The following is a 13,637-nucleotide window of genomic DNA, read 5'->3' on the forward strand; positions in this document are numbered from 1 at the left end:
TTCATCGCCGTTACACCAGCCCTATATTGGGACAGGGTATCGGCTAGCTGCTTGGCAACTCCATCTCTGTACAGGGAAGCGCACGTTCCATGAGAAAATGCGCAAATCGTTATTCCGTTGTCGTTGCTGGGTTCGTCGTTGTATTATCAGTCCAGTCCAAGGCTCCTGTTCTGGCTTCGTAACAAGTTCTTTTCCGTGTAGGGTTGTCAGCCCTACCCAACCCCCAACCTGGAGGTACAATTTGTCCCGTTTTTAGGCGCAGGAGATTCGCCTTTATCCTTCTCCGTTTGCAGCTTTTCGTTAAGAAAGATTTCCCAGCGGTCACCACGTAGAGGCGGAGATAGAGTTGGGTAGTAGAGCTGTTGGTTCAGAAGGCGTTTCCCAGGTTTTATACTCCATCGTGAGTACCAATCCACGTTTCGCTCTGGAACCTATACTACTCTTTGACCACCCCCCTTTGATCATAAGGGTAGTATAAACAACCCGGTAGTGGATTTCAAACGTATGTGACAAATATTTTAATAGAAGGGTTAGCCTTTTCTAATGATGCTTACCAAAGTTTACATAAAAATATCTAATGGCTGCATTCCAAAATCAATTTGACATAAACCAAGCGGATACTGAGTTCTATGCATTATAATTTCAATTTTAATTGCTTTAGGCCCAATAAACAATTAATAATAATTGAGTACTTAACAGAAATGTTAAAAACACGCTCCAGATAATAATCCTTTTGAATAATTCATTTAATCTCCCTCTATTCTGAAGTAATTTTTGGGCCTAAGATCATATTGTGAGTTCCTGGTTCCTATGTTTTAAGATATTTATCTTATTCCAAAAGGTTTTGTAATGGACAATCAAACATACAATTGTACAAAACAGAACCACCCCATTTTCTGAAAATTCAACTTTAGACCAAATTTTTATAACTTTTCCCCGCTGGAGTTTTGGAGCTTTTCATTTCATACACGCTTGCTCGTATCTCAACTGGAAAAGCTACACACGCAAGCTTTTCCACACTTCGTACCCAGGGGGAGTGGGTTATCGCTTCGGCGATAGATACTTTCTATCTCGAGCGAAGACCTTCAGAAGGTGCTTTTTTCGTTGGCCCAGAATCTTTCAATGTTCGGCACCGTGTTGATGTTGCTAAAACGCTCGCTATCTACTATTGTTGGTGGTTGACCCAGCCAGCTTTCAGCTTCCAAACAGATAAGAGTTACCGCGACCAGCTTCCCACTTCCTGCTCCCAGCTTGCTGTTGAGGCTGTAGCCTTCCAGTTGTCTTCAGATTTCGGTCCCCGTCAATTGGTTCTTGCTGCGAGTAACTCGCCGCCGAACCAATATCTTAAGTGTTGCTTATCCGAAGAATTAGCGCAAACGTAGAAGATCTCAGTGGGAAACCTGTTCTCGTGCCAGACATCATCTACAGCTTTTCCTAATCACTTTGCACGCGTAATTCCCAGGTGAGAGTCGTCGCAGCTACGGTAATAACAATAACAATCGTCTCATTCTTGGAGTGAAAATTGCAAGTGCAGTCTGTCGGTTGGTCTGTCTGCGGACTAGGTGTGAACAGGTGAGAAGCTCAGTGCAAGTGGTTTTCCGTACGAGCTCAGTGGTTCCAGTTGGTGAGATCTGGTTAAGTGAGTGCGTCAGAATGAGTGCCGTCGACGAGATCATTAGTTACAAGCGCAATCCCGACGAGGATTACTATGGAATGCTTAATTGCGACGAAAACTCGACGGTAAGTACAGACTGCCCTGGAAATCGATATAATTGGGTAGGAACCCATGGGTGGTCAGCGTCACCATGACTTTCTCGGAATTAATGTATCTTGTCTGCGTGCACTACTATCACCTGAGCGAAGACCACGACACGCTCTTGGCTTCTATTCAAGATACATATGACTCGCAAAAAGTTTCTAATCTCAAGGTGGTTTGCGGACTGGTGGTTCACATTGACCGATCTGTCTAACCCGTTCTTTCTGCTTTGCTTACGAGAACGTTGCTATTCGTTGCTATTTGTTACGTCTGAGATATGAGTAATCTGAATCTGTTGATTTCATGGCCGATTGCAATGTGCGTTAAACTGGAATTGCTAAATATGTAGCTCATGGGGGTTTTCCACTTAGTTAAATCTTTACACGATAGTTGCATGCTCATCCAAGCTTCCATAAAACGAACCGCTGATAGTTGGTACTTTCCCAACTGTTGTAGGTTCTTATTTGTGTAATTCACAGATTTATGACTGGAGTCTAGAGCTCATCTGTCTACCTATAAACAAGGTGAACATAAAATCCCCAGTGAAACTGGACCAGCTGCATACATACATATGTACACGACCAGTTCTAGCAAGTTGTTACTGATTTGTGTTCTTATGACTACAGATGAGGTTGCTTTATTGCTAATGCACTGCAGTAAGGAAGGACTAAGTGCTTACAAGAACATCTCCCTTCCACTGAAACTTTCTTAATCTACTTTCCTCGTTCGCGGGACGTGACCAGAATATCCCTTGCGACACTCCTTTATCAGCATTTCTGTCTCCGCAAGATAGTTACAGCCACAGAGATTGCTTTATCTTTCTTAATCTGGAACATTATTCCGCTATTATTCTGTGACGCAGATTGGGAATCGAATTATTGGAGCTAAAAGCAAATGACAACGGATAGCCTCTTCTTTGCTACTGTTTATTATGGGGCAGGAAATTTCTAACAATTACGTTCTAGAATGTGTTTTCAAAATTATCTGTTCAAATCAGATGATCTTTTTTTGATCAACTTGACGGGACTTGAATGTGTACATTTACATTGGCTTTAAAAGCGCCGCTTTGTAGTGTATACACAATGAAAGTTATTTAAAATTAGATTGTTATTGGCGTTGTTTGCCAGTAGCTAATAAGACAATAAAATATCTACATGGCTGCGGTTAAGATTGCTAATTGGTTAGCATTTTCAGAGCCCGTCGTAGTGAACACAATACTGTTTGCGTGTTTGTTCCTTCAAGTTTCCGCAAAGGGTTTTAAATAATTGTCTAAAGATTTGCAATTTTGTGTGGAGTTTTACTGAAAACTTTCGGCGATCCACTGTGGGATATTTGTACTTTTCAGGAGCATAGACTCCGTAGTTGCCCATCATGCGAGAACAGGAACTATCTGGTGGTCCATTTAGGTTAGCGATAATTTGCTATCACCAAATCTATCACTATTATTGCGCTACAAAATCCATGATAAGAGGGAGAATAATCCTGAGATGTAATCGATAATTTTCGTAACCCTTAGTATTTTTAGGTTGGAGTTGGGTTGCAGAGATACTCGTCTTAGCTAATGAACACCAGTGACAACATCACGGGACAGAATTTTATTCGAGATTATTGCCTCTCGAAATAATCTCAGTACTACCTCTATGCCCTCAACCGCGTAATAACCTCAGCGAAAACAAAGCTGGCGCAGTCAGGAGCCAACTTTGCGCTCAAAACTTTTATTAAGCCCACTGTACCCTAAAATCGCCTCCCGCCTGCGGTGTTTGCCGACTTTTATGAATCTAAGTGTGCAGATTCTTTTGAGGAAGGAGGAGCAGGCCGAGCAGCTGTACATGGAATGGAGGACCTTGTCTTCTTTGAATTGGTTACATAAATTTGGGACCCTTCTGCCCAATTTTCTCCATGTGATTGTTTCTCGCAACTAGCGAGACCAGACAAGAACAGGAGGATCACTCTCCAGACCATTCAACATCAACAACGGTCTAAGACAAGGGAATGCCCTATCATGCGTCCTCTTTAACCATGCTCTGGAGGAAGTGATTCGTGATGCAAATGTCAATGCAAGAACAACCCGAAATGTACAGTCTACCTTCATCCAGATCGAGCAGGTGGTGTGAAATCTCGGGGTGCACATTAATGAAGACAAGATGAACTACATGATGGCAATGTCAGCGCCAAAAACCAAAAAACAAAAAACATCGAATCACACTGGTCAAACGAAAATAATAAATATAGGAGACTACAACGTTGAACCGTTGATACAACCGATAACAGCTATAACGATGAAATCCGCGGACAGTTGTTGGCCCCAACAGAGCCTATCTCAGCTTACAAAATCTGTTCCGTTCGAAACGTCTCACCATAGGGTCAAAGCTCTTACTGTACAAGATAATGATCTTGTCAGTCCTTATGTATTCCTTGGAGACCTAGGTTCTTAGGTTTGAGAGAAGAATCCTCCGAAGAATTTTTGGCCCTCTACATAAGGATGGACGATTCCATAGCCTACATATCGACGAAATCTGTGGGCGATTCCACGATCGTCTGGTTGTGGATAAAATCCGGCTCAACAGGTTGCGATGGGCGGTTCGCCTAATCCATATGGATGAGGAAAAACCAGCCCTAGAAAAGTCTATAAGCATAGGTAGAAAAAGAAGGCGAGGCAAACCCTGACTGACATGTAGCGATGGCGTCGGTCAGGACCCCAGACAGTTTTTAGGAAAATTGGTGGACCTCGGCGCAAAACTGGGGTGTCTGAAGTTCCTTATTGAGGCACCGGATACCGGTTGTAGATACGGATACCGGTTGTTACGCCGTTGAAGATAGTTTCAGGAGTACTTTCTCGTTAAAGGCTCTATTAGGGTTTTCGCATCCCTCCTCTTAAGGGGCAATCAAAATATCGTGCTGCTTCACGGCTGGTAAAGCTTCAGCAACCATTGGTGGCAGCCTCATATTAACTGGAGGTGCTGCTGCTATTTTATAGATTCGATTGGTATGACCATGTAATTTTTTTTGTAAACATTTTTCTCCTGAAAAGAGGGATGAAGACGACTACGGTTTGTTCCCAGGGCAGAGTCAACTTCTCACATGCTGCCTCATCTCTGGGAGCAGTAAAACCGAAGCGGCTCGCAGGTACTGTACGCTCCCTTCTATAATTCGTAAAACACAAGAAGGGTGCAAATTATATTCAGCGTAGATCCGCCCATAGTTCGGACTAAAATTTGGCCTGAGCTAGATAATTTCTTTTTAGGGATCCATAAGGGACCATAAAGAGTGGGAGCAAGTTGCTTTCCATTTAGTCCGGCCCAACATTAAATGGATGCGGACTTAGCACTTCTCAATCCCTAAAAAGAAACTTTTTCTCTTGTCAATAACATGGTGAGTGTCCGGATGGCTCAAGTGGTTAGAGCGCTGGGCTGTCGTAGCGGAAGGTCGCGGTTCAAATCTCGCTGGGGGCAGAGGAATTTGTTATCGTGATTGGATGTCGGACACCAGTCGACTCAGCTGTGAATGAGTACCTGAGTCAAATCAGGGTAATAATCTCGGGCGAGCGCAATGCTGACCACATTGCCTCCCACAGTGTACTGTGGTGTACCGTTACGGTCTTGAATGAAGTGCTCTAACACACTTCAAGGCCTTGATCCAATATGGATTGTTGCGCCAACGAGTATTATTATTATTAATAACATGGCACTTCTTAAGTTCAAAATGAATGAAAGTTGAAAGTCGAAAATCATATCCTCAGCAACCGTTTTTCGGTGTCGCTTTCGCACGGAATTCAGGTTTGCTGTGACGAGCCGCCTCATTTGTAAAACTGCTGAGCAATTCCATATGCTTTGTTAAGTTCTCTAGCAAATTGTCTTTGGCCTTGCCTGGCGATTTTTGATTTTGATTTTCTTTCACTTTTTAAGGTTTTGTGTGAAACAAAACCTTATTAGAATCGATTCGATGTTTGTCTGTCTATCACACCCAATTTATTCAGAAACGGTTCAAGTTATTGTTGCAAAACTTGGGGAGAACATGTGTTCTGTGAATCCCTTTACATATAGCATAGTGGTGCATTTTTTGTTGACTTTAAGGAAGGGCTCTCCATACATACGAAAGGGGGCTTTAATTTTTTGACGTGAATGGCATCTTTAAATTTATTTCCATAGGGACGCAATCCAAAAAAAGAATGATAACAAAATCGGGCGATACAGTTTCGTGTTGTAGCTATATATCTATCATCCCCACACGAAATTCAATTATACCACTGGATAACTAAAGAATCAAAGAATTCATTGCGATAGGTAAGGACTGTGACACATAGCGCGCGGAGGAGGGGACAGCCCCGCCATTTTGATGCGTATCGAGATTTCCATTTAGTATAACTTTCGATTCGGTGAAGCTACGACGTCCATTTAAGTTTTAATCGTCAGCTCTTATTATTATTAGTAACATATTGTGACTGTGAATATAATATGTGTTAAATTAAGAAAAAATATAATATAAAAAGGAGGTGTGGCTGTGTTATAGACACGGCCGTTTGTTGCTTACAGGTAAGGCAAACTGTAAGGCACTGTTTCTGTCACCCACACGTCGCCCACGCGTCAAAAGATCCTTGTACGACTGTAAACAATATTTTTTTCTATAGAAACTTTACCCTTTACGAGACGTTATTCACGTACAATAAACGGCCGTGTCCATAACACAACCACACGCCCTTTTTTTCCACAAAATATGGTCATGTTGGAAATCAAATGAACGGGCTCGATTAGTACTTTTCGAAGCTAATCTTATTTTACATTACATAAATACATAAAAATTTACATAAATTTATTGCACTCTAAGGCGTGTATGATGTCACCACTATAAAGTGAACTCATATGACCGGGGGAGTTGGACATATGAAGGAATATTTTGAAATTTAAACTATGTATGAAGGGAAAAACGTGAATAGGGAATTTTTCACACAAGTTGAATACAAAACCTCTATACCTGAAGCGTCCAGCTTCCGATATTCCGACTCGTTTTACGTTTTCGTCCATGTTTGACTAGGATACGCATTCGGAACGAAGTCTTCTACCACCGTACATCCGCTTGAAAGTCTTTATGCAATCGTATGTCTGGGTTTTCAACAGAGCAGACTCCCCAAAGGCTTTTTGGTTCATTTTCAATGCAATTTCAAACAAGCTCTCTGCGCAACAAAAATATTCATATTATAATACGACAAAAAGTCAAAAGTTGACTGATGGAAGGAGACACCAGGCAGATACTAATGATGCATTGGCGTTAATTTAAAGTTACTGGTACTATTTGATCATATGGTACATATCCGTCTAGAATTAACGTAGCCATCTTTTGAATGTGAATTTTTCGTACCACTCCTGAGTTCGATCCACTGCCATGACTGACCCTTCCGCTAAGAAGTCTGTAAAGGCAAAAAAATCGGTCCATTTGTCGACTATTATTTTTTTTGTAATTAGAGGAGACTATGTCCACTATGTCCTGGAAACAATGTGATACGCAGGCATCCAAGCCACCTTTGTTGGCTCAGGGATTTCCAGATGAAACCATATTAATTAATGGTGGAATGTTTTTCCGCGTGCCAATGGTAGCGAGTGATGTTGCTTCATTTGATATTTATCATTTCAGCTTGCAAACAAGTGGCGAGAGAGGTGATTTTGAATAGATTCGAGTGCCACTTTCAGTATAGTTGTCGCCATTATTGAGTAATACTTAGGCAAACAAGTCTTTGACTTGCTTCCTGCTGTTAACAAAGTTCAGCCTCGTCCGCCAATTGTATTTAATGTAAATACAAAATAGTTTTACCGTTGTGGTGAAAGTCACCAGGTCTGGCCTATATCAATCTTACAACCCCAACATACTCGACAGAATTTCTGATAAAATTCTTGAATATGACGCATCCAAGTTGGTCGAGATGCATTCCAAAATATTTTACTGTTTGTACCAGCGGTATTTTCGTCTCTGATAAAGTGGGTAACGAATACGTGTTCCAACTAGCGTTCTTAGTGAACATAACTAGTGCAGTCTTCTTTTACCATGAGTCGCTATGGAGGCACCAACTGTGGATTATCTGCAAAACTGCATTCAAGCGGCAATATACGCTCTCCACAAGTTTGTTGATCGTCCGCAGATGCTTGTAGGAAAACCTTTGTGTCCTTTAGGATTCAAAACAACGTGTCATAACCGAGAGACAACCCCTCGCCGTAAAACATCCTGCGTCAATAGACTTAAGTCCAATAACTATGTAGATCTGATTACTTGCCTTTCTGATAAGTATGGTGTCTGCACTGAACCGTCTACCCGGGAATGTACATGGTGTCCTTTTTAGAGGCGGAGAACTTCTATTTTCTCTGACAGATAATTTGACAGTTCTTGGTTGTTTTGAAGTTAATGTAGCTTGACAATTCAATTGAATTGTTGAAGTTTTTTTTGAAACGCATCGTTCTATTCAACAAATTAGGTAGGTATTACGTGCGTTTATAGTGCTTATAATCGTCCATCAAAGCAATTAATTCGAACTATGGATGGTTTTTGCAATACTTTTTCTTTAAACGATATAAGATATGGTATAATCGGCATACCACAAGGGATTAATGATGTACAGGATCACCATTAACATTGATGATCAAAATATGCCAATTCTTCATTGTTTCAATAATTAACCTGGGAACTGGGGAAAGAGGTGAGCAAATTTAAGCTTCAAATTACGCCATTCAGTGGCCACATGATTGAAACCATATTAATTAATGCCATAAAACTATCGGTCAACTAAAGGCAATGTAAAATTTCATTCTCTAGAAACACCCTGCTATCTCTTAGAACCGATCAACTAGTCTTCCGTGTCTTATTTGTAGAAAGGATGTCAGACTATTCGGCCAGCTTTTGTGTTCACCTAGATGGGATTCCCCAGGTTCTGGAATAAATATCGCCTTCACATCACGCTAGATAATTTCAATTTAGGTATATGCCACGCACCCCCAGTAGTGAATATATAAACGCATTGTTACTAGAGCAGGAATGACGTCACATAGGTCCGCAAGGTTGCATATCTAATTCCAATATCTGGGTTGAAAGCTGTATACGGAAGTCGGTTCTAAGTTGTGATTTTGGATGCTGCACTTCCTAGGCAAGAATTAGCTTTAACTTCGAGGTTGCTTCTCTTCTTATGAAGCAAAGCAGCCCATTTCAGTTGAGCAATCAAACAGTCACGATTTTGGCATATGTTTTGGAACCTCATCCGCATCTAGCCATTCTGCTGATCTAAGATTGTCGTGCAATACCCACTTTTCATCAAATGTCATTATTCAGTGCATAAAAGGATCCTTTCCGTTGCAGAAGAGCGGAGAACTGAAGATGACCATTTCAAGTGCTATGCTATGTGTCAGAATCTACCAGCAACTTCACCTCGTCGTTGTCAATCGATGGTTCTAATTGTCCCAATTTGAAGGGTCATCTCATCTGATTGAATTTTTTTTTAACCCACTGCGGACTGTGAATTATTTACGGTGTCTACTCTAAATGCTTTGCAAATGTTTCTGGTTGCCTGCAATGTGCTGTGATCAAGTTAAAAATCATAAAGGAGAAGTAGACGTTTTTGACTCACTTCTATACTTTAATGGGTTGAGAACTCTTCGACAACTGTCGTTGGGGGTAGACCTCATGCCAGTGGCGGTAGAAATTTGTTGAAATAGAACTTAACCAGGGTTCTTGGTCAGATGGCTCTAAATTTTGAGGGATCAAAGGAATCCGGACTAGAGATAAATACCAACGAAACTACCATGAGCTTTCCAGTCTGGTGGTCCATCGCACTTTTCTTATTTATTTTAAGGAGCTTGATGTCACCTGAGACAATAATAGCGCGAAGTCCTCCTGCTACATTTTGCTTAGATTAGAAAAGCAGCTATTTCAACACCAACGTGGAGTTCAGGCTGCTCCGTACCAATCTTAATCTACATTGCGGTATGGGAGTAGCACATGAAAAATTGCCATCATACATCGAGGTAATATGGACAAAGAGAATTACAAATAGAGAACGGTCTCGGCGTAAGGGTCGGACATCCATGATGAAGGCGAAAATGGCAGTACATTGCGGGCTATGTTACACAATATATGCCCATCGTCCACTAAGAAAATGCAGGAAGCTGCCTCCTGTTGGCAGCTCGATGCTTACTACCAGTTGCGGAGCGTTAGGAAGGAAAAGTCACTCACTGAACTATGAATTTTAGTGAACCCATCTTGTATTCCCTTTTAAGACACCTAGACATTTGTAAGGCATCCAAGCTATAGTAACATAACATACTCTTCGAAATCAGGACAGTTTTCCGAAGAATAGCACATGCTAATATCTCGTTATATAATCCCTACTTTTTGGCCCCTTTCTTTTAAGTTTTAAATTGTAGCCCAAGAATTTCTTTGATGAGCTATGATTACAAAAATCGTCATGGTACCAAATTTCTTAAGTGATTGTTTTGAAGATTTTATATTATTATCCCCAAATACTTACGCTTCTGCTCAGAACATCTAACAACGTTAGAAGTTTAATGCAATTGTTTTAAATTGACAATTTCAGAGCAATACGATTTATTCATTACTTAGCTCTCTCTTGTGTCCATCTATCATTAGATGGATGTAGATGGCCCTCATTTGAGACAATTCGGCAAATGAGAAAATTGTTTTAAACAACATAGAAAACAAATACATTTTGTTTTACTGTAGTTCAGCAGACTTTGTACCATCGCGGTAATAATCTGATTTTTAAAAGTTTGTTCTGGAAGTTGCACTTGATTTTTCTTACGCGTACGCGTTTTGATGTAGAATATAATATGAACCATATAATATCCATTTCACATTGAACCTCCGAAATCTCATTTACAACCTGTACTTAACTATTAAATATATTTCTGAGAAAATGCTGAAAAATTTTGCCTTTCCAGGGCATCTCCATAGTGCCCTATCAGCTTGGAGGAGTTGGCCACCGAGTACAAGGCCTGGATGACCGTTTGGCTGCTGGTCAAAGCGACTATGTTACGCTTAGGGTCGGATCATGTCCCAGCCATCGACAACGCTCCTGTATTGTTTTGCTTCTGCTTGGAATAATTGGCGTACCCTGTGACTGGGCGATTCGCCTACTCTGTTTGTATCTAATAATACAACCGTTCCGACTCCGCTGCCCATCTTTAACCTGTCGGTTAAGAAAAAAGTGTCCTAACTTCGCAATTTATCTCCAGTTTTCCACTCAGCCCTGCTTGAGAAACCCACCGCGAAATTGTTCTTGAGGTTCGACTTGCGTTTCGCATTATCCTTTGAAAGTGCTCATGTCTCGGTGCTACATAACATCAGTTCATCATCATCGGAAGGAAACATCCATGACATAACTATCCCCAAGTTGTCGTCAAATATCACCTTCAACCCGCCCCAGTCCAATATCCGCACAGATTCATCTATTACTATTAACCAGAATACCGTTGATATAGCACCGCCTTGGGGTATCACTTTATTCACAGCTTGGTTAAGGGATTATCTCTCAAATCAACTTGCATTGCTTAGGATATTCCTCCAATCCTGTTCTGGTTAGAAACTTCTTGGCACCTTTGGTACTCATATTGTTAAATGTTTCCTTTATATCCAGGAAGGTAGCTAACTTATGTTATTTGCAGTATACCGACCGTTCAACAGAGCGATCTCTGAGGATTTTGTTTGAGGTAGAGGTGCCGAGATTTGGAGAAGGTCTTTAGAGGACACACTCCAACTGGTTAGTCAAAAGCCTTCGGTACAGTTATGCCCGCGCTTGTCAATATTTGATATGAAAACCATGTGGTCGCGTTTCTAGGATCGCTATTCATGTTGGAACGAAATACAGTTGCAACAGATTTCTACAAGCCACAGGACAACCCTTTCTTGCTGTTTCTGGTTCACGACTGTCCACTGTTCAATTTTTTTTTAAAGTTTAGACTCCTATGTTCTCTAACCAGCATCTTTCTAAGCCTCGAGCACTCCCTGATGCTCTGGATATTCCGAAAATACTTCAGCCAGGATCACTTTTTGACAGTCCTGATGACCGACTTATACCTTTTCGGCTAGGTCTTTGTATGGATGCCAACTTTTATGCTTGTAACTGATGCGAAAGGCACCTTGGTTGCTTCCCTGGGAGTGAACAAGTCTTCGTTCCACCATGGTGTCTTATGTATTTTGTCGAATAGGGGACTCCAATAGCAATTTCAAAAGCCTTGTCTGGAGCTCCTACCTTTAATTTTATCGCGCTTGTCGTGCAGATGTTACTACTGGAAGCATCAGAAAGGAGACCGTTAGGCTAGCCGGGAGTACTTGAGTACTGCGTATTTATCTGCATTATCTTCAATGCAGTCTACTAACGTTGCGGAAGCGTTGATCACCGTCACCGATATTCCCCTCCTTTGGGAGCTCGTGGGTGGCGCCGATTGGATCCAAGTTATCCGGTTTTGGAGCGCGAAGTAATTTGCATTCCTGATTCCGGACCACACTTTCTAGTTTGTCTTTTACAGTGCCCTTAAGCACGTTCCATTTATGTGGAGTTAGAAAGTTTGTTTGTTCGTCCGTGGCTCTTTTTCTTGATCACCATCCAATTATCCAAGAAGGTATTGGAGTTTTGAAGTCGTAGAAATTGAATCAACCAAATGCGAGTAACAGGCCTTCTGGATATCTAATTGCATGGCACAGCCTTGAGTTTTATGTCCTCTTGGGCTTCGCTGATTTTAGCAGCACATAACTGGTAAACCCCCTGGGGAACTGGTGTGAGATGATGTATTTCTCATGGGCCACCTGGGAGGAATCTGCAGAGAATATGTCCTCTCTGTTCCCCCTTGCTATCCGGTAAATGCTCGGTGAGCAGTTCCGACAGATTTGCCTAAACGTTGATCCATCTGCGAGCGCTACCTGTTAGTGGATACATCGACATTATGAGGCTTCTTATTGTTGTTCACAATATGAATAGCCTTCTGGCACTGATTTCACCGGACTTCCTCTTTTTTCCACCGGACTTCCTCTTTTTTCTTGACTTTCTCCAGCTGAAAGTGGTTCTAAAAGCACTGCCAACCCTCAAGGTATCAGCCAATAAACCGAATTCACCTGCTTCCGTCTCTGAAAGTTTAGAAGCTTCACTGCCCACACAGGTGACGAGGAAATGAAAATAGATCACTCCACTTAAAAGCAACCTCCGAAACCCCCGAGTGTTTCGGCCCGCCAATATTCGACAACATTTTTGCATGTGCCGCGGTGATACTAGTTCCCTTTTAATATGTATATTCTAGGTGTTCACTCCCAGGTATTTGATAGTCACGACTAGATATTCACTGGCTTCCACTTTCACAGTGTTCTTTTTCCTACAGACCGCTTCCGTTTTCTAGTCCCTAACCGGCTCTTTCTAGCCAGGAATTTACTCCTCTCATAATTTCCGTCGCGTAGACCTCCACAGGCACTGTGTGCTTTGAGACAACAACCACAGCTAAATTTCTGCAAAGCGGACAATCGCCGTTCCCTCTGGGATGGGTAGAGCAAGCACCCCATTATACATGATATTTCACAACCTACGACCCAGTACCCATCCTTATGGTACCCCCACTGTGGCAATTTACACTTCGGGGTCTTCATCCGCCCTGTATCAGAAAGTCCTCGCTGAGACTTAGCTTTCAACTAAATTCGCTAAATATCTGGCAATATCTATGTGAGCCCTTTTAATTCTGTTTCAGTAGGCCGAGTTGAATGCGTTTTTGACATCCAATGCTAACATGGAAAAGTAGCCTCCAAAAGCTGTGCGCCTTCTGCAAGACTCACGGTCATGCTTATTGCATTCACCGTGGTGGAGGCACGCTGGAAATCAAACTGGTGCTCCGACAAGCCATTGCTG

General features: G+C 41.8%; 1 protein-coding gene across 1 annotated transcript in view; it reads left to right on the plus strand.

Annotated features, from left to right (window-relative positions):
* The first annotated feature begins 1,082 nt into the window (after positions 1-1,082).
* Positions 1,083-13,637, plus strand: part of LOC119657275 (J domain-containing protein) — a 111,883-nt gene continuing 99,328 nt past the window's right edge. Inside the window, exon 1 of the mRNA XM_038064114.1 lies at positions 1,083-1,740. Coding sequence (XP_037920042.1) covers positions 1,654-1,740 — 87 coding nt within the window. The 5' untranslated portion in view covers positions 1,083-1,653. The remainder of the gene's footprint in view (positions 1,741-13,637) is intronic.

This window comes from Hermetia illucens, chromosome 5 (genome assembly GCF_905115235.1).
Source record: "Hermetia illucens chromosome 5, iHerIll2.2.curated.20191125, whole genome shotgun sequence".
Classification (NCBI taxonomy): domain Eukaryota; kingdom Metazoa; phylum Arthropoda; class Insecta; order Diptera; family Stratiomyidae; genus Hermetia; species Hermetia illucens.